This window comes from Ptychodera flava, chromosome 15 (assembly GCF_041260155.1).
Source record: "Ptychodera flava strain L36383 chromosome 15, AS_Pfla_20210202, whole genome shotgun sequence".
Taxonomy (NCBI): Eukaryota; Metazoa; Hemichordata; class Enteropneusta; family Ptychoderidae; genus Ptychodera; species Ptychodera flava.
In genome coordinates, this window is record NC_091942.1 from 8,482,539 (window position 1) to 8,504,560 (window position 22,022).

The 22,022-nt window shown below is 39.4% G+C and overlaps 1 protein-coding gene across 1 annotated transcript; it reads left to right on the plus strand.

The window, feature by feature from the left end:
- The first annotated feature begins 3,133 nt into the window (after positions 1-3,133).
- On the plus strand, positions 3,134-12,326 carry LOC139151075 (xaa-Arg dipeptidase-like). Its single transcript, XM_070723608.1, has 7 exons — positions 3,134-3,337; positions 3,908-4,333; positions 5,046-5,200; positions 9,183-9,325; positions 9,880-10,034; positions 10,501-10,741; positions 11,557-12,326. The coding sequence occupies exons 2-7, from the start codon at positions 3,956-3,958 to the stop codon at positions 11,700-11,702; spliced, it is 1,218 nt and encodes a 405-aa protein (XP_070579709.1). The 5' UTR covers positions 3,134-3,337; positions 3,908-3,955; the 3' UTR covers positions 11,703-12,326.
- Positions 12,327-22,022: the final 9,696 nt, after the last annotated feature.

Below are 22,022 nucleotides of genomic sequence, written 5' to 3' on the forward strand. Positions count from 1 at the left end.
GATTTTAAAGCTCTTTGAGAAAGAAAAAAAAACTTTCCCCGTCTTTCTTTTTCGAAAATAAGAAATTTTATTTTCCCCCGTAGAGTTAACACAGGGATGGCGGCCATTTCGAATTTCAAATATCGCAAAATGTTGGGTAATTTGTTTCGCTAGTTCCAAACTTTGCACGGTGACCCTCAATTTATAATGTTGATTTGGTAAGAGAATGGTTGAAAGTTTCTTTAAGGAAAGTTTGAGCAAAAGTTTAAGGCTTTCACTTTCGAGGCGCATTTTACCTTAAGTTTTCAAACTTTTTTTCTGCCGCTGCGCTCATCAGTTTTGCTTTATGCATCTAACAAAAATCGCCCTGTAATCGTAGTCGTTGGTCTAGAATAATGCCAACACATGCAAGGAAGCGACCACAGTACATGACAACCAAACTAAAAAGTTTAAGTTTTGCCAGGCACAGGTCTGTTTGATTGCATTAACCAAACAAGTGATAACAAATTTCACAATATCGCAAGATAATCACAAAAAGTCAATATATATTGAAATCATTGCGGAAAACCACCCATGCCACTAACTAATTCACTGCCTGTCGCCCCATAGACATTGACCACCATATTATAAGGGGTCGCAGACGAGCGCCGCTTCTGACCCGTTCGCGGCACACAATTGTAGTCTAAAGTAGGGTCAAATGAGCGATATCGCCTGCTTTTTGCCGTAAAGTTTTGTCGATGACACTAGAGAGCCTTCTGTGACTTCTTGTGTCGTTTTCCTCGTCGCGTACTTATGAAATTACCGCTGTGATATTTTCTGTACACTCGTCTTGCTCGATTACATATCATGTGCCACATTCCAGTCTCATTAAACGAGCTGATTTATGCAATACATTAGATATTGGTTGTACAGTGCTTATTGAATAACGTAATATAATATTTCTACTCACCTATCTCGTCAAATGTGTAAAGAGTGGCGTTGGTCTGATGAGAAAAAGATTGCATACACCGTACTTTTGAATGAGTTTGTAAGTGCTTTTGAACAGAGTGTTTATGCATGGATTTGCATCAATACGCACTGGCTGTAATACCGGTAGTTAAGGTAGAACGCGCCCCGGGGACAGCTATTCGGACTCTCAAATTTTTACAATTCCTTTCTGATGTACCACTTGTGGGACTCATCAAGCTCTCGCCGAAAAAAAATCACCGTTTTAGTTTTTCGAAAATCAAAAGTTTATTTTTTCGCGTAGAGTTAAACAGGCATGGCGGCCATTCTGAATTTAAAATATCGCAAATTAAAATTTGGGGTAATTTGTTTCTCTAGTACAAAACTTTGCACGATGATCCCCGATTTTTGTAGTTGATTTGATGGCTGAAAGATTCATTTGGGAAATTTTGAGCAAATGTAAGTCTTTCACTTTCGAAGCGCATACCGCTTTAAGTCCGATCGTAGTGATTAGATATGGTATACATGTTTTTATTGCAAATCATTGAGTGAAGTAGGGTTACACAATGGAGGTAAAAAACCTCCATCGGTGTACAACCGGTACTATACACTAGGCTCAGTTATTGAATGAGAGTGTATACGTTGAACATTTAGTCTCATTGAATGAGATGGTATTTCATCTTTACAGCTACAATAAAATAACAAATAAAAGCGAAATTTGTGTAAATGTAAATAAATGTAATAAGATGGTATTCGTATGGTTACTTTTCGTGTTTTCTTATTTCAACATGTCATGTACAAAATGTGTGTACTGATACGCACTTGTATGATTGTTTGGTATATCACTTGATAAAATATGAATAGTTTTAATTCCATTAAAGGTTAGTATGTAGTTAATTGAATTGCATCATGGTATTGCAGTAACTGGAAGGAGTAATAGTATTAGTTGGGTCGTCCATAGCGTTACATGGGGTCCTGCTCTGCTGAAAACCGGAGCGAGAGGTTGTCTATATGCATAGATCTTAACTGTGTATGAGCCCACTTACCCATGCTACATATCCTTGTTTCTGCACAGAAAGTATCGCGCAGATAGGCCTAAAAAACTCAAGCCACAAATTTGTAGCATCAAATTTAATTTAATGGATTTTACTACAGTCGCTTCTGGATATGCCTGCGTCAATCGTAAATCTGCATGCAAGTCTTTACCTTACCCAAAGCTTCTGTCGAAATAATTTATTTGTTTTCTTTACCTGGCTCGTACAGGGGCGTTCAGTTACTATGGTTGGGGGCTTGGGTCAGGCCTGCAAATTCTTCCGGTGCTTTGGTAAAAATGCCACTCTACTAATTCAAAAAAGATCGAGCCTTGAGGTATTTAGAAGAAATGGCCCTTGCGCCATTCCTACATAAATTTTGAATATTTTTTATAATCATTGTTGAAGTATCGCTGCTCATATAACCTCGTGAACTGCAGGCCTACTTCAACTTCTGACAAAACGTCGGACCATATTTTCATACAGAGGCATTGACTTTATTGCACTACTGTATACGTGTAGCTATAATATCACGGCATCGTTGACGAGGTCTAACAGTTTTATTTTGCAAGATTTGTCGGAAGCTAATTTATCTTGGAGATAAAAATATTGTAAAAGGAAAACGATATACCATAATTCAAAGCAGCTGTTTATCTGATGTTTTGGTACACGTCAGGTAATCTTGGGCGTTTCTAAACTTGTCAGCACTCATCAACGTTTTGATGACAATCTGTCGAAATTAATACAACTAAAACCCCTCATCTTTGAGCAATATCGCATACTTTCTACTGTGTACACTTGTTCATGACATGCGCAGTTGACGACAAGATCTGCCTTTTCAAAAACGGCCAAGACGCAAGAGACAGCGTTTCGCATTTATCACCAGTAACCTAGGGAGTAGTCAGGGAGTAGGGAGAGTAAGGCTGTTGGGCGTCTACCATTAATGTGGTACTCGCCTGTAAATCAAAAGACTAAAACTTTTGCGAAAATTTCCTCAAAGAAACTTTTAACCGTTGTCTTTCGAAATCAAGATATAAATCAGGTGTGTGCAAAATTTGGTACTCTTTGGTATCACCTCTCAAACTCTAATGGTAAAGTCGTTAGTAGCTGTGCAAGGGTTAATGTTCCCTTAATAGTTCTTATTACCTTACGCGTGCGGGTCATGAAGTGCGTAACGTCATACAGACTTACTCTGATATCGCAATATCAATATTTATTACTCATAAATCACGTTGACCTTCAAAACAACCAGTTGGCGAAAGGTATAGTATTAAAGTAGTGGGCGTTTCACTCTAGGATCGATGTTTTGCAGCTTAGGATCGGCCACAGGTGTGAAGTCGCGTGTATAATTCAACCCTTGTGATATTTCCAGAACCTTCCACGTAAGTTATATCGATAATCACGGCTAGGGCACATCCACGGACAGTAACTGGTTCTCTGGTTTTTAATGACTACCAACCTACATACTGTTTTCGAGAAATTAGACGTAACATTGTGTATGGTGTCCGCCCCAATCAGGCCAAATACGCACGAACGCGTGTCTGTACCATGTGAACTTATCAATGAATAATCACGCAATTATCCTGAATTTAGAACGAGTCAGCGATTTCGAGAGAGATGAGATACAAAACATTGGTTTATCACGACGTCCATACATCAGAACAACATAGTCTAGTGACCGACTTATCATTAATTCCCTCATTGCATTCTTACTCGCTGAGAAATTTCAACTCGTTTTGAATCAAATACTTTACTTCTTTGGCAGTTAAGAAAGAAATAATAGATAACTTCTCTCGAAATCTTCAGAATCTCATGGAAGTAGGGCAAGGATCTAATCAAATACCTCCAGTGGTTTGATATTTGTACACCTCTAGATCCTATCAAACTTGAACGGATGTGAACATATCAAATGATGCATCGACCACTGCAATAGATCAAATTCTACTTGACAGGTTTGAAAAGATTTATCAACACTCCTGATTCAGTACGACAAAGTTAGTATGACAGACCTGGAGAGTGCCAAGCTAAAAGCTTGCGAAGCCATCGATAAGGCAGCGACTGAGCTGAATTCACTCAGTCAAGAAATTTGGAAAAATCCGGAACTGAATTTCGAAGAACATCACGCCCATCAGGTTCTGACCGATTTTTTGGAGAAAAATGGTTTCAAGGTGGAGAGGAAGTTTGTAGTGGACACTGCCTTCAGGGCGACGTTTGGTTCTCAAGAAAATGGTGGCATCAACGCGTGTGTGATCTGTGAATATGACGCCTTGCCAGAGATTGGCCATGCATGTGGACACAATCTGATCGCAGAGGCGGGAGCTGGTGCTGGATTAGGGATCAAAGCAGCTATGGAAGCAGCTGGAAAACCACTGGGAAAGGTAAAACGGTGTAGTGTGAATTCAATGTATTGCTGCAGACTGAATCATCATCAGGGGCAAATCTGATTCAAGTCGGAAGTATTCTACGATTCTATTTCGTTTATGTATGATTGTGCTATGCTTGGATGTCGAAGCGAAATAGTATAGTTATTGGACGCCTGTTCTAAGTCAAGCAGACACATTTCAACATTCTCCAGCATGTGCATTGCTGTTTATATTGGTGAAGGAACCACTGGGAAATTTATAAGGGATAAAATAAACTTTCAATATAGTGAAGCAGTGGAATGACAAATCCGATAGGTAAACCTGGGAATGGCGACGAACAAGTATGCATGTTCTAGTGTATTATATGTTAAGACCTCAAACATATCTCTGACCTGAAATTTGTCCCGGTGCTAAAAGTGCAGTAAGATAAGGGGTTAAATTCGAGACTGACAATATACCTATCTATAATTGGACTCTTTTAACAATCGTATCACATTAATTTATTCACTGCTATAGGCTTACTTCTCTACATCGAACATCTTACCTCTCATGAAAGATGACGGTTTTTTCGATCGACTTTTTTTCTATCTTTATATAGCACACACATTTATCAAGCAAATCAATTCTGAGCCTTCTTAGGCATCCTGAGTTCAAATTCCGCCTCGCCGCGAATTAAGACGATGAAATTACCTATTTCTGTCCACCTATTCTATTTACACGTGCATAGCTCACTGTGATGGGGACGCCGGCCGAGGAAGGAGGTGGCGGTAAGGTCAAATTGATTGACGCTGGGGCATTCAAGGACATTGACCTTGCCATGATGGTCCATCCAGCCGATTCAGGATGTGACGCGGCAAATATACCAACCCTTGCAATCATAGAGTAGGTAGCATGTATTTTAAGTTTGCGTTATTCCTGTCTGCTGATAGCATGAATTCAGGGACAGTCTCATTATCCATGATATGCCGCAAGCAGATATTGTCCCTGCAACAATAGTATGACATATATTATAAACAGTTCGTCTTAATGATGGTTTTTTACACAATTGTCCGTATATTTTACATTCAGAGAGGTATAAAACAATATCATCATCATCATCATCATCATCATCATCATCATCATCGACAGCAAAAGCATCACAGCTACACTCATCGTCATAATCATGATTGTGGTGGCGACGATGATAATGATTCATTATTATTATTATTATTGTACTTGGGCCTCAGCCCAAGTACATTTGTTTTCATTCCGTGGGAAAAAACTGTAAGGTATAACCATTTCTGGCTGAGACCAGGGAGGGCAAAATGTATTGGCTTCATCTTTCTTGGCATAATAAATGGCGTAATGATGTTAACTGAATGGAAGTGCTGCTCTCAGCCAGTCTTGAATAAGTGAGATGTGAATATAAATGCTTCTCTATCTGAGTTTTGGCCAAAAAATCTTCTGAATATAATCAAAATGCGCATGGAAATGCAACAATTAATGCACCCTCCGTTTCCTAGGCGATGGCACGACCCTTGCTACACCCACTGGACGAGCCAAAGTGGGAGGGGTAATTTCCGTTTGGTCGAACAGGAGGGCTCGAGACCAGAATTTAACATTTAAACTTGAAACATGTTTAATCACTGACAAGATGTGGATTAGTGTTAATCAAAGAGAAAGTTTGAAAGGAAAGGTTTTATATCCCGGACACAATGAAAACATTACGACTGGAAACTGTACCCCCGGTTGAGAATAGTAATGCCCACAGCGATGGAGAACACTTATCCTTGAGCTGAGAAAACCAGACCATCATTTCGAAATAGAGCTGCAGATTCGAGAAGCTCGTTAAAAATAGCTAGGTACACCCCAAAAGGGGTGGTTTCGAGTCTTGAGGGCAAATTTCGCCTCCTTCATTTAGAAATCGTACGTTTGTTTTTCCAGGGGAACACATCATTTGACACAAAATTTGCATGAAAAGGGGTCGCCAGTAAGCACGTGGTCAAATCTGGCATAAGAAACAATATGAAATGTTGGGTAAAGCCAGTCCAAAATAAACTGCTTTGAACTTTTGTGTTTTGTAATTTATACCACTGCAGTAACATAACTTTTTTTTTGACAACATCACACAATGTAATACGTTTTGAAACTGAATACTCCGACGTATTCTGTGTCCCCTTTGCTAAAAAATACGGTATGCCGATTACCATGTAAGGAGCTGATGACGTCAAGACAGACTCGGATTTGTAGTGCGTTTGGTCTTGGATGGTGCACGAAGTTTTGTCGAGGTAGCTTGTGTATTTATTTCCTAAATGGGAGATATTAGGGTCGATCTAAAAGAAGGCCGAAAAATGTTATGATACTCTAAGCGAGCTGAACTCCAATGCGAATGGTTGGATAATTTGGAGGATGTCTAGACTGATCTCGTCTGATTAAGATTATTTGGCGGTCAGTATTGAATTTCAACTGCGTCACAAGTTTGCGTCGAACGGTCAACGAACGATATTTTAGAAATCTGGAGACATGGCACATCGCAGTTTTATTTTAGTATTTTATATTTTACAAAAGATGTAAGAAGCAATGATTTTGTTGAAAATTCTGAAAAAAATATAGGAAGATTTGATCGCGAACACATTTTCACTTGGGGTCAACTAGCCCTGCGTACGATGCTGTGTGTTCCGCTACAGCTAACCGCCCCGCTCACCACAGCCCTGCAAAGACCCGTACGTTGGGTCGGTGACTTCAAATCCATTTTGGGACTTGACGTAAAAAGCCAAATTACTGCCGAAATTCAGCGTTCTTGGGCCCAAGTCGTATCCCAGCCTACCTCAGCTACTCGATCGCTTCCAAAAATGACAGTCTTTTATTCACTTCTCGTAAATAACTGTCGATGTCGGCAACTCTCTCGCTGGCCCTGCGTACGATGCTGTGTGTTAGCTGTGTAGCACATAGCATCGTACGCAGGGCTAGGGGTCAACATGGGGTCGCAGCCATGTTGCCTCAAAACTTATTTCTGTCTGCACTCAAAACTCAAAAATGTCGCATATGAACCTGAAAAATTGATGTAATTTTGTCAAACTTCGGCGAAATTTCAGCCTATAGACAAAATTTCATCTAGGTAAGGTAAATTTACTGAAATTTGATCGACAAATAATCCTGAGCTTGAACGTGACAGCTCGCCTTCTCCGGGAAGTCATGCATCAGGCCAGCTGCCCATATGGCCGGGTGCATGAGATTGTTTTCAAGCGACGGCGGCAGACCGTACGGGGCTCTGGATATGAACCTACCGCCGGTGTAGCTGTAATAACTGTTGCGTTGTTTTTAATCACCACGGACGAAGTCCGAGGGGACTTATAGGTTTGGTCATGTCCGTGCGTCCGTTCACGCCTAGTACCCAACCCCATACAGATGCACGTCGATTTGTTTCACAATGCTTTCAAATTTGGCCGTGTTAGAGGACTTTTTAGTTTACACCTCCATAGACTCCCATGTATAACTTATATAAGGCAGTTCTCCATAGATTCGCATGTATGATGCCAAGAAAAATAAAAATTTAGTTTCTCATCGTATTCATATTGCCTAAAAGATGCAGTGACACAGTTTTTTTGTCCCCACGGATAAAGTCCAGGGGGCTTATAGATTGGCTCATATCCGTCCATGAGTCCATCAGTGAGTCCATCGGTTCACGCAGATATCTCAGACATTTTGACAAAATATCATGTGACCTTGGTGACCTTTGACCTCAAATATACATTATTGTCCATAACTCAGTAACCACAAGTGCTACATCCTTCATATTTGGTATGATAAGACACCTTATGACACCACATATTGTACCTCATTAATTATGCGCATATATAATTTTGAGCGCGCCAATAGAGCTAGAGGTCTGATTTTTGGTATATAGGAATAACTTAGCAATACAATTATTTTGACAAAATGTCACGTGACCTCGATGACCTTTGACCTCAAATATATATATTTGTCCACAACTCAGTAACCACAAGTGCTACACCCTTCATAAATGGTATGATGGGACACCTTATGACACCACATATTGTACCTCATTAATTATGCGCATATCTAATTCTGAGCAGGCCAATAGAGCTGGATGTCCGATTTTTGGTATATAGGGATAACTATAGGGTAGAAATCTAAATATGCCCATCTAAATATTAGACATCTACCATCGAGAACACAAGAAATTTGCTGTAATTTGAATATTTAAGGAGTTTAAGCAATTCCCGCTATAAATAAAGAACCCCTGCCTCAAACTCCACAAAAGTTGCTAGACATATTTTGCCGTTGTCATGCCATTGCTTCGTTTAATAACCAGTTAATCAAATGCCTCATTGACAGGAGGAAATTCAAGACAATATTTGAATAGTAGTATATATTGTCCTCAAAATTACTCTATCACGGCCCAAGTACTCATTGCCTTCAGCAATACTGCCTTGTTATTATTATTATTATTATTATTATTATTATTATTATTATTATTATTATTATTATTATTGTTGGTGGTGGTGGTGGTGGTGTTGTTGGTGGTGGTGGTCGTCGTTTTGTTGTTGTTTTAAGGTCATGATCATAATTGTCTTTGTCGTCGTTGTCATCGTTATAAGCATAAGCGTTGTTATAAAAATATCCTATTGAAAACATGATCCTTGTTTTCCCTGAAATTAACAGTTTAGTTGTGACATCTGGTATAGCTACACATGCCCGATCGAAATATAAGAGCATTTGCCACTTGCAATAATATGACCAGTATCAAAATTTGACTGTCAGGAAGTTAAGATGAAAACATGTTCTTCAAATTGTCACTTAAAACTCGCGAAATATACTGACCATTCATATACTTGGTCATGTAACTTTATTTCATCTTCAGCTTAGTTGTTACATTCCACGGCAAGGCATCGCATGCCGCCTATGCACCATGGGAAGGGGTCAATGCCCTGGACGCTGCGGTGATGTTCTACCAGAATATGTCGGTGATGAGGCAGCAGATGAAGCCAACGTGGCGTATCCATGGTAACGAACATCTATGTAACCTCTTTGACCTCGAAAAAACACTTTTAGATAAAATATCTACTATGAACACAAAGATATTGCAATGTCATATTTATTTCGCGTTAGTGTTTTAGGATTGAGTGCCCAAAAAGACATCAAAATGGTGAAATAATCATCAACAGTGATTGTCAAGGCAAAAAACATACCGCCAAGCATCATGCATTATAACTTCAAAAGTATGGAAAGAATGCTCGACTTTTGCATATCTCTACGTTGCGGTGATCATACCTATAGGAAATGCAAAGCAGAGGTGGTCGAAGCGTAAAAAAATCTACTGAGCCAAAAATGTTTAAAAAATTGCTGTGCCAACTCTGAAATAAATAAGTCAAACTTAAGACCATGAAAAAACATTACGACAATTCTTCTTTAAATGTACTGGTTTGTCCCTAACAGCTTCCCGCACAAGTTATGAACTATTAAAAGTAAATATATATTCATCAAAAAGGAATATAAGCCGCCTTCATTGTTGTCCTAACTTCATGAACACAGTTATTATTAACGTTCAATTCTCGAAGCGGTGATATCTAATGGCGGGGCAAAACCAAACATCATACCGGAGAAGTCAGAGGTGAACTTTTATCTCCGAGCTCCGACAGAAGCAGAACTGTCTGAATTGAAAGAACGAGCACTTGCGTGCGCCGAGGGAGCTGCAAAGGCTACTGGGTGTAAGGTAGTAATCATTTCCCTGCCGTTTTGATTTCTGCTTGTGAGTTTAAGGGATGGAAAACAAGTTTGTTGAGAACTCGTACACGTCGTGTGAGCATTTGGGTCACCAATGTCATCAAGCCGTACCTATGAAGAAAATTGTTTATTGTTTGCAGAGACGGCAAAGACTTTGTCATAATGATAATACTGGTGTAGCTCGTCATGTGGAATCTCTCCGCCGCTTCGGTACTTGAAATGAAACTTGTTGGTTTGGGAGAACTGAGATTTTGGTCTGCCATGGAGTATGTTAGAAAAAAAACTTGTACATGTCAGTGGTGCTGGATGCACCCTCACGCATATGTATTCTGAGGTACCTTCTCGCGCGAATGCCACTATAATTTACATCAATGTACCCCTGCTATCTTTAGCAGTCAAATTCCCCCTCCAATAAAATAATTAAGGATTTCAATCATGCACGTGTTTTCTTTTAGATGGAACACAAACAACTGATGCATTATTCAAATCTCCTCGTCAATAAATTGCTAGCTGGAGTGTTCATTCAGAATGCCGAAAGATTGGGCGTAAAGTTCTTGACTGAAGAGGAGCTCGCTAAAAAGTCAGCGGGGTCGACCGATATGGGCAATGTTACCTACGAAGTGCCTGGTATCCACCCAATATATGGATTGCAGACCGATTCTGTGAATCATTCAAAAGGGTTTACAGCCGCAACAGGTATGTGTCATCGGGGCAGTAGCCTGACCAAATTGCCGAGGGGCAGAACCTAGCTTAGCAAGGATTTGGTTAAGTTAGATAAATTTACACATTCACAGAGTGGGAAGTGGTAGGGAGGCACTTGCCCCCACATGCTACGGCGCCGGCTATTACCAATACTAATTGGTGCTAAATGAAGCCAAAATTTTCAATGGTTCAAAATTAGAAACATTATTTTGAACGTGTATATTTTTTATGGGGAGGGGAGGTGAAAGGGACGGGAGGAGAGAGTATTGTAGTATTCTCTGCCTAGAGGAGAGTTGCTCTTATGGCTCCTCATTGATGGACTTGATCTTCTAAATTTTGAAGACGAAATGCCTAAAATTATAGACAGTCAACTTTGGTAATGAAAACGAAAGTAATGGGGGACTGTACATAACGAGCGTTGATACACGCTTACAAACGATATCTGTTGACGTAAAAAATAAAAAAAGTACATAAATTCATTGCCGTCGACGGTTACTTCACCAGAAAAGTCCTTTTGCTATAAAACATTTTCCTACCTTTTGCAACTTTAATCATGGTGTGAAAGTGCTTAATATATGCAGAACGTTTTTGTGATGATCCATACCTCGTGAGATTCGCACCTTGCATTTTTACATGTGCTAACCGTTCGGCCGTCTCGGGTATCATCTCCTCCATTTTGCCTCGTGCCACTCGTCCCCCATATCTTGTACGGGTATGAAGAAATCGATATGAATATAGACAGAGAAGTAGTCTAGATCAAAACACACGCATTCCAACAAAAGCGCTACAACTATTTTGTTTGTGTTCAGGAGCACCTGAGGCTCAAGAACCAACCCTGGTCCAAGCCAAGGCCATGGCTATGACAGTCCTGGATATCTTCTTCAAAGGTGGTCCCATCATGAAACAGATCAGAGAAGATTTTGAAGAAGCTATTGAGAAGAGTAAAGGTCAATGAAGTCAACGAAATATTGTTACCTTGTGGATGTAATCCCTAATCACTATCCTGATACCCCTTGCAGAGACGCTGTTTATGAGTTTTACAATGTCAGCCATATAAATGAAAATTTCCTCATTGTAATTATGATGTTATATCGGAAGAAAAAGAAATTAACTTTATATCTGACGGTGATTGTTTTACTTGCGTTACACTGATTGTTTTCGACAATTGAATGTATAATAGTGATCTGATCTTAAAGTTCCATTAGCTGTATCTTCTGGCGATTTTTCCGTTAGTTTTGATTGAAATGATCACTGACTCATGTTGAATAGCCTGTCAAATAACAGAGAATCGCATATTATTCGGAAACATTGGTTGCCCTACAACTAAGTAACATGTGATTTTACAACGAAAATTTCAATTTTTGTCCGGACAGAAATACAAACTCTGTTGACACGCGGATTGCAACGTAGGCATTCTTCTGCACCTGCGCGAGCCATTTACAGCAATTTGAAAATAAATATTCATTACTTATGCCCTGTACTTACGTCGTAGTCCATTGTCCGAGCACCTTGCGTAGCCAGATGTCTGGCAATCCACGACGCAATGTTGTTTTGATCCCGCAATAAACGTGAACTTGTACATCTGGCGTGATCGCGGCGTCACCATATCTGCGTTCTCCCCAGCACGCTGAGCGTGCCAGACGTCAACAAACGAGCTCGGAAGGGCAACACGTTTGAACAAAAATTAGCAGTTTTATGTGGCTATAACATCACTAATCATGTTTGTTTCTTCGTAAAACAACATTTTGCAACAAATATGAGCCTCCAACATGGAATTTTCCGAGGTAAAAAATGGTCAAACGTTACAAATAATGGCCCTTTAAGATTGTCAAGAAAAACGAGTGGGAGAGTCGACGTTGTCCCAGAATTTTGATCGTTATATGAATTTGCAATGAATCGTGAGTTGATGGTTCAGGGATGGCAAAAATATCACAAATCATACCAGATGCATATCATTTACTTGTAAGTCAGAGAACAATATAAAACTGAGGAAATCAGTGAGGAAATCTTCCCTGTGGACACTCTGCTTGGGGAGCCGTCATTATTTACGGCGGGGGGGGGGTGTCGGAAGAAATTTCGTCGGAAACTCTGAAATTTCGAGTAAACCCCATGCTTACCGAGTAATCCTCCTCTATAACACAGAAATTTTGATTGAACCCCCACTTATAAACGTTAAATATCTAGACATGCATTTGTAAAATTTACACAATATTCATATCCTCGTGTACCCTGCCAGATTATCATCGGTTATGTCACGACGGTTGAAAAAGGTGAAACCAAAAAAATGAAATTCAAAGTCACAATAAAGTGTACATATAAAAGCTTAGGCTATAATCAGTATCCAACCGTACAGTATTGTTTACGGGTATCATGACAGGGTTGTCACTCAGATATCTGTCGGGCCGGACTTTGAAAGTACGGAGAAGGGGGGGGGGGAGAACACACGGGAGGTTGAGAGGGAAAGTGTCTGAGGAGGTTGTACCGTCTCTTGCGTGGAAAAATTTGTGAAATTGATGTGTGCAATGGTGCAGTCTAGTGCAATATGAGAGGTGTATTCAATATGTTTTTTTACCCAGTAAAACTGAGAACACACCAAGGGGGAGAGCACGAGAGGGGAGTGTCCCCCCCCCTCGCATCGAAAATTTTGAGAAATTGATGTGTGAAATGGTGCAATCTGAGCGATATTTGAATTCATTTTGCACCTAAAACTGAGTAACCCTGTTCTTTCTCTCCACATTTTGACCACCCCCCTTTAGGATTCAATTTTTGAGTGACCCCCCCATATTCCTCCGACCCCTAGGCTGTAAATAATGACGGCTCCCTTACCGGAGAAAAGCTTGCTGACATGCATGCTTTAAGAAAGCAATCGAAACCGGCAATGATAGCACATTTTAATGTAAAATGGGAATTAACTATAACTTGTGTGTTTACAAATCTGCCCCAGATGGCAGTTTTATCGCATTCTACAGTTATCGCTTGGTGCTACTTCAAGATAATCGGCCTCCCGTAGCAACTTCATGATGATTTCGAAGAACACCAACATGCATCTCAATCAAACTCGAGTAAAAAGCTACCTGAAGATATAAAGTATTGTCTCATTTACATTCGCTATTTGCGTTATTATTTCGTACGGATACTTTAGTGTGCAAAAAACCCTTCATTAGATTCTATAATAATCTTGTAACAATAGCATGTCCGGGCATCATCCAATCATGATAAGGCCGCGTTCAAAAAAAGTGGTGAGGGGGGGGGCTGGAGGAATTCAGGGGGGGATTCGAAAATTTTTGGGGTAGTCGAGGGGGGGGGACTTGAAAGTTTTGCTCTGCCTATAGGGGGGGGACCTAAAAATATTTTGACTCCCAACATTTTGATGTTGTCCAATAGTTCTAATGTTAGTAATAATTAAACAAAATCTAGAACCGTTTTGTCATATTTTATGTCTTTAATCTCGAAAAAGTCTAAGTTTTCGTAGAACAAGTTGGCCTTGTAATGGGGCAGGAGCTACAACTGCTGATAATTTTTCAATATTTCTAGACTATGCAATGTATCAAACACAGTTTCTTGGTGTCTCTCTACAGCATGCTGCTGAAAAAGACAATGTTCAGTTTGTCAACAAAGCTGTTTGTCTAAATATTGGTGATAATTGAATGATGTAAATGCACGGTACACGTAGGCTGTGTTGGCAAGATGAATACTGGATAGCTGGGCAAGAACACAATTGTATAAACTGAACAAAAATATTGTCAAAATAAAAAGTTAATACAACTACTGCCCTGCTACTACATACTGACAGTGATACATGTAGCTCTGACTCTGATGTAGTTTAAGAAGAGTTTCGGTCGTAGGACACTCAATCGACAGTGAAACATACATCCAGCCAGAGAGCAACACATAGAAGACTAGGGAACTAAGAGTTACCATGGATTTTTGAATTCTGGCATATGAGAACAATCAAATATTAGAGAAAAAAGATGGGGTCATCATACTTGATCTTATACAAATGTACGATGAAAAGTCCGTTTTTCTAAAATCACTTAAAATCAATATATAAAATCATTCATTTCAAGTTCATGCAGTGAATGAAATTTTCACATCTCATCGTACAATAACACAAAAGTAAAACTTTGAACAGTAAAGACTCTAATTTAAATGGAAAAATGTGTGACTAAATGGAATCTTTTATTTTTATCAAATTTGCCATTATTACACCCAAAATTTCTGAGATTAAAACATTAATATCATGGAATATTTTAACCTTCCAGTATTGTCAATTTTGTAAAACATTTATAAGTGGCATCTAAGTTGTATATGTCTTGTACTTTTGAAAAAAAAATTCGGTAGGTCACTGTGCTCATTTTTCACAATTTGGTTAAACGTAGCTAGGAATACACAATTTTCATACTCTCTCATGATTGTCATTTTGTGTGCTTTTCAGCTGGTGCCATTGAACTGGCCAGAGTTGGATAAACTCAAGTCAGCTTAGACTGAGAAATCCAAAAAGTTCACTGATGCATTTAAAAATGAATCAATTTAAGAACTTGCCCTAGATATATGGCTCTACAACCTGCTGATAAGAGGTAGTGTTGAACATTTGCGTGCAGAACCACACATTACATGTTTTTTTTTACTCTGCGTGCATTCCTAATAAATATGCGGCTATATGGTAATTTGGGGGGGGGGACTTGAAAATTTTTGAGGGTATTGAGGGGGGACTTGAAAATTTTTGAGGGTATTGAGGGGGGGATCTGAAAAAAAATAAGATTTCAATCGCGATTCCTCCAGCCCCCCCCCCCCTCACCATTTTTTTGAACGCGGCCTAATATTTATTTGGTCGAAGACCCTTTTTTCGAAAGGCTGTCTGGTGTTTTAACGAGTTCTGTAATATTATATAAGATTTCTTGTAGCAATGTAAGGACAATTTTCACGGCGCGTTGAGGGGTACAGGAGGTTGGGAGTATCCCGTACTCTATCTAATTTGACAGTTTAGTGACGCCACACTGCTCGCCACGTAAAGAGGTCAGGACTGGTAACAGTTGGTGCATGTGACGTGACAGAAAAATTTATCTGCGAGATGAAATATAATAAATGCAATATGCCCACAATATAAAGTGAGTGTTTACAATCCTTGAATGGCATAGCACTAAATTCAATTGGCAGCTGATGTGAGAAGTTTCAGATAGAAATTGCAGAAATGTCGTCTCGACCGCGGAGTGACGTCAGTAGGTGAAACACATACGAGCGAGGTGAATGAGAGGTCAGACGATACAGAAGAGCGAATGACACAGAAATTGTGTGAAAAAAAGCAGAAGTAAAAGTTATGTCATTTAAGTATCTTGAAACTTTGAATATTGTTTTGATGGTTGAAAAATTCGAACCCCTTCACGGTGCTGTGACGCAAAAATGACGTAAAAAACCGCAAGTACCCGGATGACCCGCGGTCGAGAATTAGAAAGACGTGAGAATTTTTCGGAACACTCTATCGTCGATAAAAAAGGAAGTACCAAATGGTAATTCCATACCTTTAGCCTGCACAGCCAATGTCAGAAGGAATTCAGCATAGCCACGTCTACGTTCGCTTCGAAAATGCCAAGAGCACTTAGGACGATTCTGTGCAATATTCTCTCTTTGTGGTAAATTCAGGTCGCTTTTCATTAACGTTGTTTCAGTACATTTTAGTGAGCTCATGCATTCAAATCGTTACTTGCTGATTGTCTCTACCCTATATGATAAATGCTTACAGTGACTAAGCAATCAACGTGACAATTTACTGATTCGAAAGAAATATTGCTTGCTTCTTTTGTTTCACAGCCACTGCAGAAGGTCCGAAAACCATGTTTACTACTCCAACTCAACCAGAAGAGTCGCATAACCCCTCAGACATTGCCGTAAATACAATATCATAACATGATATAGGCCGGCATCCGGGCTATTTAAATAATAACACATGAGAGCGAGGGCAATATCACGATTTATTGCCTGCCCAAGGGATGGTGGTCATGATCGAAATACTGATGATGCCCGAGCCGTAGGCGAGGGCATCATCAGTATTTCGATCATGACCACCAGCCCGAGGGCAGGCAAAAAATCGTGATATTGCCCAAGCTCTCATGTGTTATTATTTTTATTACACCGAACAAGAAAACATGCAAAGAAACAAAAACACAAAGACTTCTTCGAGTACAGTTCGCCTTCTGAGTCCGGACCTCAGCGTAAAATGTTGTCAGTGCCGAGTCTAGGTTGCCGCTAAAGTTTGCCGATCTCCTCGTTGGCGTATCCAAATTTGTTGCTTGCATAGTCGCTGAACACAGAAATTGCATTCCTTGTTGCCATTTTCGTTCGTTTGCTGTTTACTTGCATCAAAATATCGTCTAATTGTGCCGGTGACAGCTCTGTATGACGTTTCGCAGCCATAAGTTGCCAACTGCAAAGTACAACAAGCGAACGACAATTTGTTTTGCGCAGAAAGGATGCGCAGTAAGTAAAATGACGTCATCCATGTAATATCAAATGCAGAGGGCATCATCAAGTTCGCAGAGGGCATCATCACATTCGCAGAGGGCATCATCACGTTTTGTAACACACCTCATCCGCAGTCTGTATTCTAATTCGCCAGTTGATAGTCACGTGGGATGCATTCTTTTTGTGCTGATCCACGTAAACGACGTCATCAGGCATCATTTGTTGGAACTGTTGCCTGCCAGGCATCAGTTCCGAAAAATGATGCCCGCTGACGTCAAAAACGACATTGACGCGTGCGCGGACCGGAATGTAAACAAAGATGTCGTCTGCGGCCGATCGAAACGATAGTCGAGAATATTTTTGGTTTATCCTACTTCCTGAAGAAGAATTGAATGCTTTGGTTTCCAACAAGGACTCGAAACGGACGAAAACTATAATCAAAGGTGCATTGAACGTTTTGCAGAAGTATTGCAATCCTGTTAGGAAAAACGTTTTCTTACTGAACCACTCCAACATATTACATCATAGGCCTACATGAGACAAGTTTTGTGTATAGTACGTTCTTATGCATGGCTACGGATGAGATGTGTTACAAAACACATATTGACTGGCCATGAGGGAAACAGCATACGTCTTTAACCCTCGGGCCTGTGAGTCACCCCCCAAAACAGACTGTTTCCCTCGGCCTACGGCCTCGGGAAACAGTCTGTTTTTGGGGATGACTCACAGTCCCTCGGGGTACAGACGTATGCTGTTGCCCTCATGGCCAGTCAATATGTGTATACTTTACATGTCACGTGAGTCGTGTTTAAGGTGAAGTACTACGAATTACGTCAAAATTAAGTTGTGGTGTCATTTTCTTGAAACTTTGCACAAATATTCTTGGAAGTTGTGCAAGTGCAAAAATGAAAAAAAAAATGGGGGTCACCACGCTTGTTTCCATGGAAACGGACGTTAAAATGGCGTCGTTAGAAATAAATAAAAATGATATAATTCACTTAAACTAAAGAAAGCAATCATAAAACGCTTAGCAAATGAGTTAATTTTAATAAATACCAAGACTTAAGATACATATCTATCGAATGTATAGTTTTTCATAATGTTTGTGAAGAAATTTTAACATAAATATCGATTACAAAATGACGATATCGAAATTATATCACTACATAATTTCGAACTTTCTTCTGTCGTTTTGAATGGTGTCATTTTGACCAAACTTGGCGAATAAACTCCTGACATAATACCATTTAGTTTACACTTTTAATAAAAGGGTGTCACCACGCTACTTTTTACAATATCTCCAGCTGAACGGGTAATTTGCGCCATATAAATGGGAGAGAAATGTTAATTTTTCGCTCATATGAATAAAAACCAGCTTCCTAGGGGTGTCAAAATATGACAAGGTTATAGGTCACATGTATTTCTAAGACACTGGGTCAAAAAATTAGGTAAAAGCGCAATTTCAACAATGACAGGTGATGTTAAATACATGCGCTACAAAATAACCCATTTGCGGCAGGCTGGAGTTAAATCTGCGCAGAAACGTTCTAAAGCGTGTGCGCGTCCGAATACGTCGCCCTTTACCTTAACCAATGGCAGTGCACGCTGAATGAGTGAGGTGTAATAATGCATGCTCATTGTGATGTTTGTATAGTTGGGTCAAATTCTTTTATCGCTGACTTTTTATGATACTTCAGTCATTACAATATCTGTCCAAAATTTGAGCAGAATGGACCGACAGAGAAATTTCAAAACATGACCCTTTTTCAAATCAGACAAACTAGGATTTGATACAATTTATTCGATGAATTTACTGGCATACTAAAACTACTTTGCTGCAAATCACTTTTCTTGATATTTATCGTTCATACTTTTATGATATGAAGGGGTCTTCACGATCGCAAATGATTGTTTCCCGCAGGAGAAATATCGCTCAAGCCATATGTTAGCAATATAGTTATTGCGTTTTGAAAGGTCTAGATAAGGTTATCAACGCTTGGCTACCCTTACTCTTAATTAATGGCGGACCTAGAGAGTGCCAAGCAGAAAGTCCATGAAGTCATCGATAAGGCCACAACTGAAAAATCCAGAACTGAATTTCGGAGAACACCACGTCCACCAATTTCTTACCGATTTCTTGTAAATGTAGTCTTTCAACGCGGAGCGAAAGTTTGTAGTGAACACTGCCTTAAGAGTGACGTTTGGTTCTTAAGGACATGGTGGCATCAACGCGTGTGTGATCTGTGCAGAGAAGAGGACATCTTGCCTGAGACTGGCCATGCATGTTGAAATAATCTGATCGCAGAGGCGTTTGTTGATGCTGGACTGGGAATAAAAACAGCGACTAGAACACTCTTTGGAAAGGTAACGCTATTCAAATATTCAGCGTACAACGTTCATTTTGAGTCATCTTGCCTGAAAGGACGACAAAAATAACAGGATATCTTTCAAAGTAAATGGGAAATTTAATAACTTCACGTTTGAAACGAATTCCTGGTATTATCGCGTTAGTCGAGTGAACGTGGTGCCTGACATCATTTCTTCTTGATCACTCTATCCTTACTTGGGCGTTATTTGATATCGATCTACAAGCTTCAAGTTCAAGGCCAACAATGACAAAGGCTCGAAAAGTGCTGATGAATATGTGACTTTAACATCAACGTAAAAGTTATGTAACCACGAAAGCCTTAAATGGACATCTCTCTCTCTCTCTCTCTCTCTCTCTCTCTCTCTCTCTCTCTCTCTCTCTCTCTCTCTCTCTCTCTCTCTCTCTCATCAACGACTGAACTAGCCGTTTTGTATCACTATCTTGCCTTTGGAATTGTCCTCTCGTTCCTCTACGGATGTGCCATTGACCTTAGGTGGGGTGGTCCAAAATAGGGGAAAACTATGTTGGACGAAATGTTAAAATTATTGAAGAAATTAAAGCATAGAGGCTTTTCTTTTTCGGAAATAAGAAAAGAAATGACACGCCTACTGGCTCTGCTTGCTTTGAAATGAAAAATGCAAAATGCGTCAAGGCGTAAAAATTTATGCTTTCATTCAACTCATTGAATGAGATGACAAGTACTGTACACTAAATTCCCATCGAAATGAATGACAATCTCTGGTATACATGCTGGCTTCATTGTGTGAAGTACCGCTGTAGAGTATACCACGGAGGTAAAAGAAAATCTCCATTGGTATACGTGCTATAGTCTCATTGAATGAGATAATAAGTACTGTACACTAAACTCCCATTGAAGTGATGAGATGTGGTATACATGATGGTTTTATTGAGTAAGGTATGGTATACCATGGAGGTACAAGTAAAACCACCATTGTGTCATTGAATGAGACGGTATTTCATTTTTACAGATAATTGAGCTTCACAAAAACAAAACTAACAGACACCAGTAAAAGTTCTGTAATTAAATGTAATTTCAGCATGTTATGTACACAATTTGTGCATTAATACACAGTTATATCGTTTGATATATCATTTGATAAGATATAAACTTTGTATTGGATTAATGTAAGTATAGTATTAAATTGCATGGTGTTGCAATAATTGGAAGGAGTAATAGTTCGGTTGTTCATAGCGTGACACGGGGGTCATGCTCGGCAGCTCACCGCCTGCAACCGGGGCGAGAGGTTATGAATGATATTTACTCTGTATTTTATGGTGCCATGAAAAAATTACTCATTAATCACGTCGATACGTCGGTTTCTGGATAGGCCTGAGTCCGTCGTAGGTCTTCGTGCAGGTCTTTGTGTTGCCTAAAGCTTATGTCGAAAGATTTGATTAGTGGTTCTTTACCCGTGCACGTAAAGGAGCGTTCACTGTTACTATCGCTTTGCTTGGGCCTGCAAATTCTTCCAGTGCTTTGGTAAAAATGCCTCTCTATACCCATTCAAAAATTATGAAACCCTCAGGTTGCGATTGAAAACATCCATACCCTAAGCGCGGAATGACGTTCATATTGTTGAAGTATCGCCGCTTCTCTCATATAAGCCCGTGAACCGCAAGTCTACTTTAAACATGATTGGAACTAATTTGGGAAAATTGCATGAGAGTAATTATTAGGAAAATGTAACGAAATCGAAATTTTTACGGCTGAAATTTTACAAAATGATAGAATAGTGAAAAATTTTAAATATTGTTCTCATCGAACAAAACAACGAATTATTGCATACCACTTTTATCGGATTCATTTTCATGAAAAAAATTCATTTTTGTATAAATGTACTAAAGAAATGAGACAAAATGCTTAAAATTTCTCTAATTAACGACTTTGAGTCAGGACAGTTTTGAAATGCCCCTGACTTTTTCATGAATTTAAGGCTCAATAAACATTAAATTGAGTCAGGGCACATTTTTAATGACCCTGACTGACTTAACTGTAAATCAATCAAAAAGCATCATTTTGGTCGAGGAAAAGTGACAAACTGAGATCATTACTAGAATAGTGTTTCAGTAACTCAGACAAGCTCGCATATTTTCATTCAAATATGAATAGTGTTCAAGAAATGTTTTGAACAATATTGCATTAGATACTATCACGCACTGATTCTTACTCATAACATTTCAACAGCATGTTAAATTTTGAATAAAATTTTAAAGGTGGTAAGCAAATATGGTGTCATATTAGACAAATTTCTAAAATTCCTGAGAAATTGCGCCAATTCAATTATCCCAATTTAGTTCCAGTCGTGTTTTTAGCTTCTGACGAAACGTTGGACCATATTTTCATAGATGCATTGACTTTATTGCACTACTGTATACGTGTAACATTAAACCGTAGTTAAAGGTATCACGACATTGTTGACAGGGGCT

Coding starts and splice junctions, on each gene's coding strand:
- LOC139151075 (XM_070723608.1), top strand. CDS start 3,956: ATGACAGACCTGGAGAGTGCCAAGCTAAAAGCTTGCGAAGCCATCGAT. Junction 5,201..9,182: donor CCAACCCTTGCAATCATAGA/GTAGGTAGCATG, acceptor TTTCATCTTCAG/CTTAGTTGTTACATTCCACG. Junction 10,742..11,556: donor AGGGTTTACAGCCGCAACAG/GTATGTGTCATC, acceptor GTTTGTGTTCAG/GAGCACCTGAGGCTCAAGAA.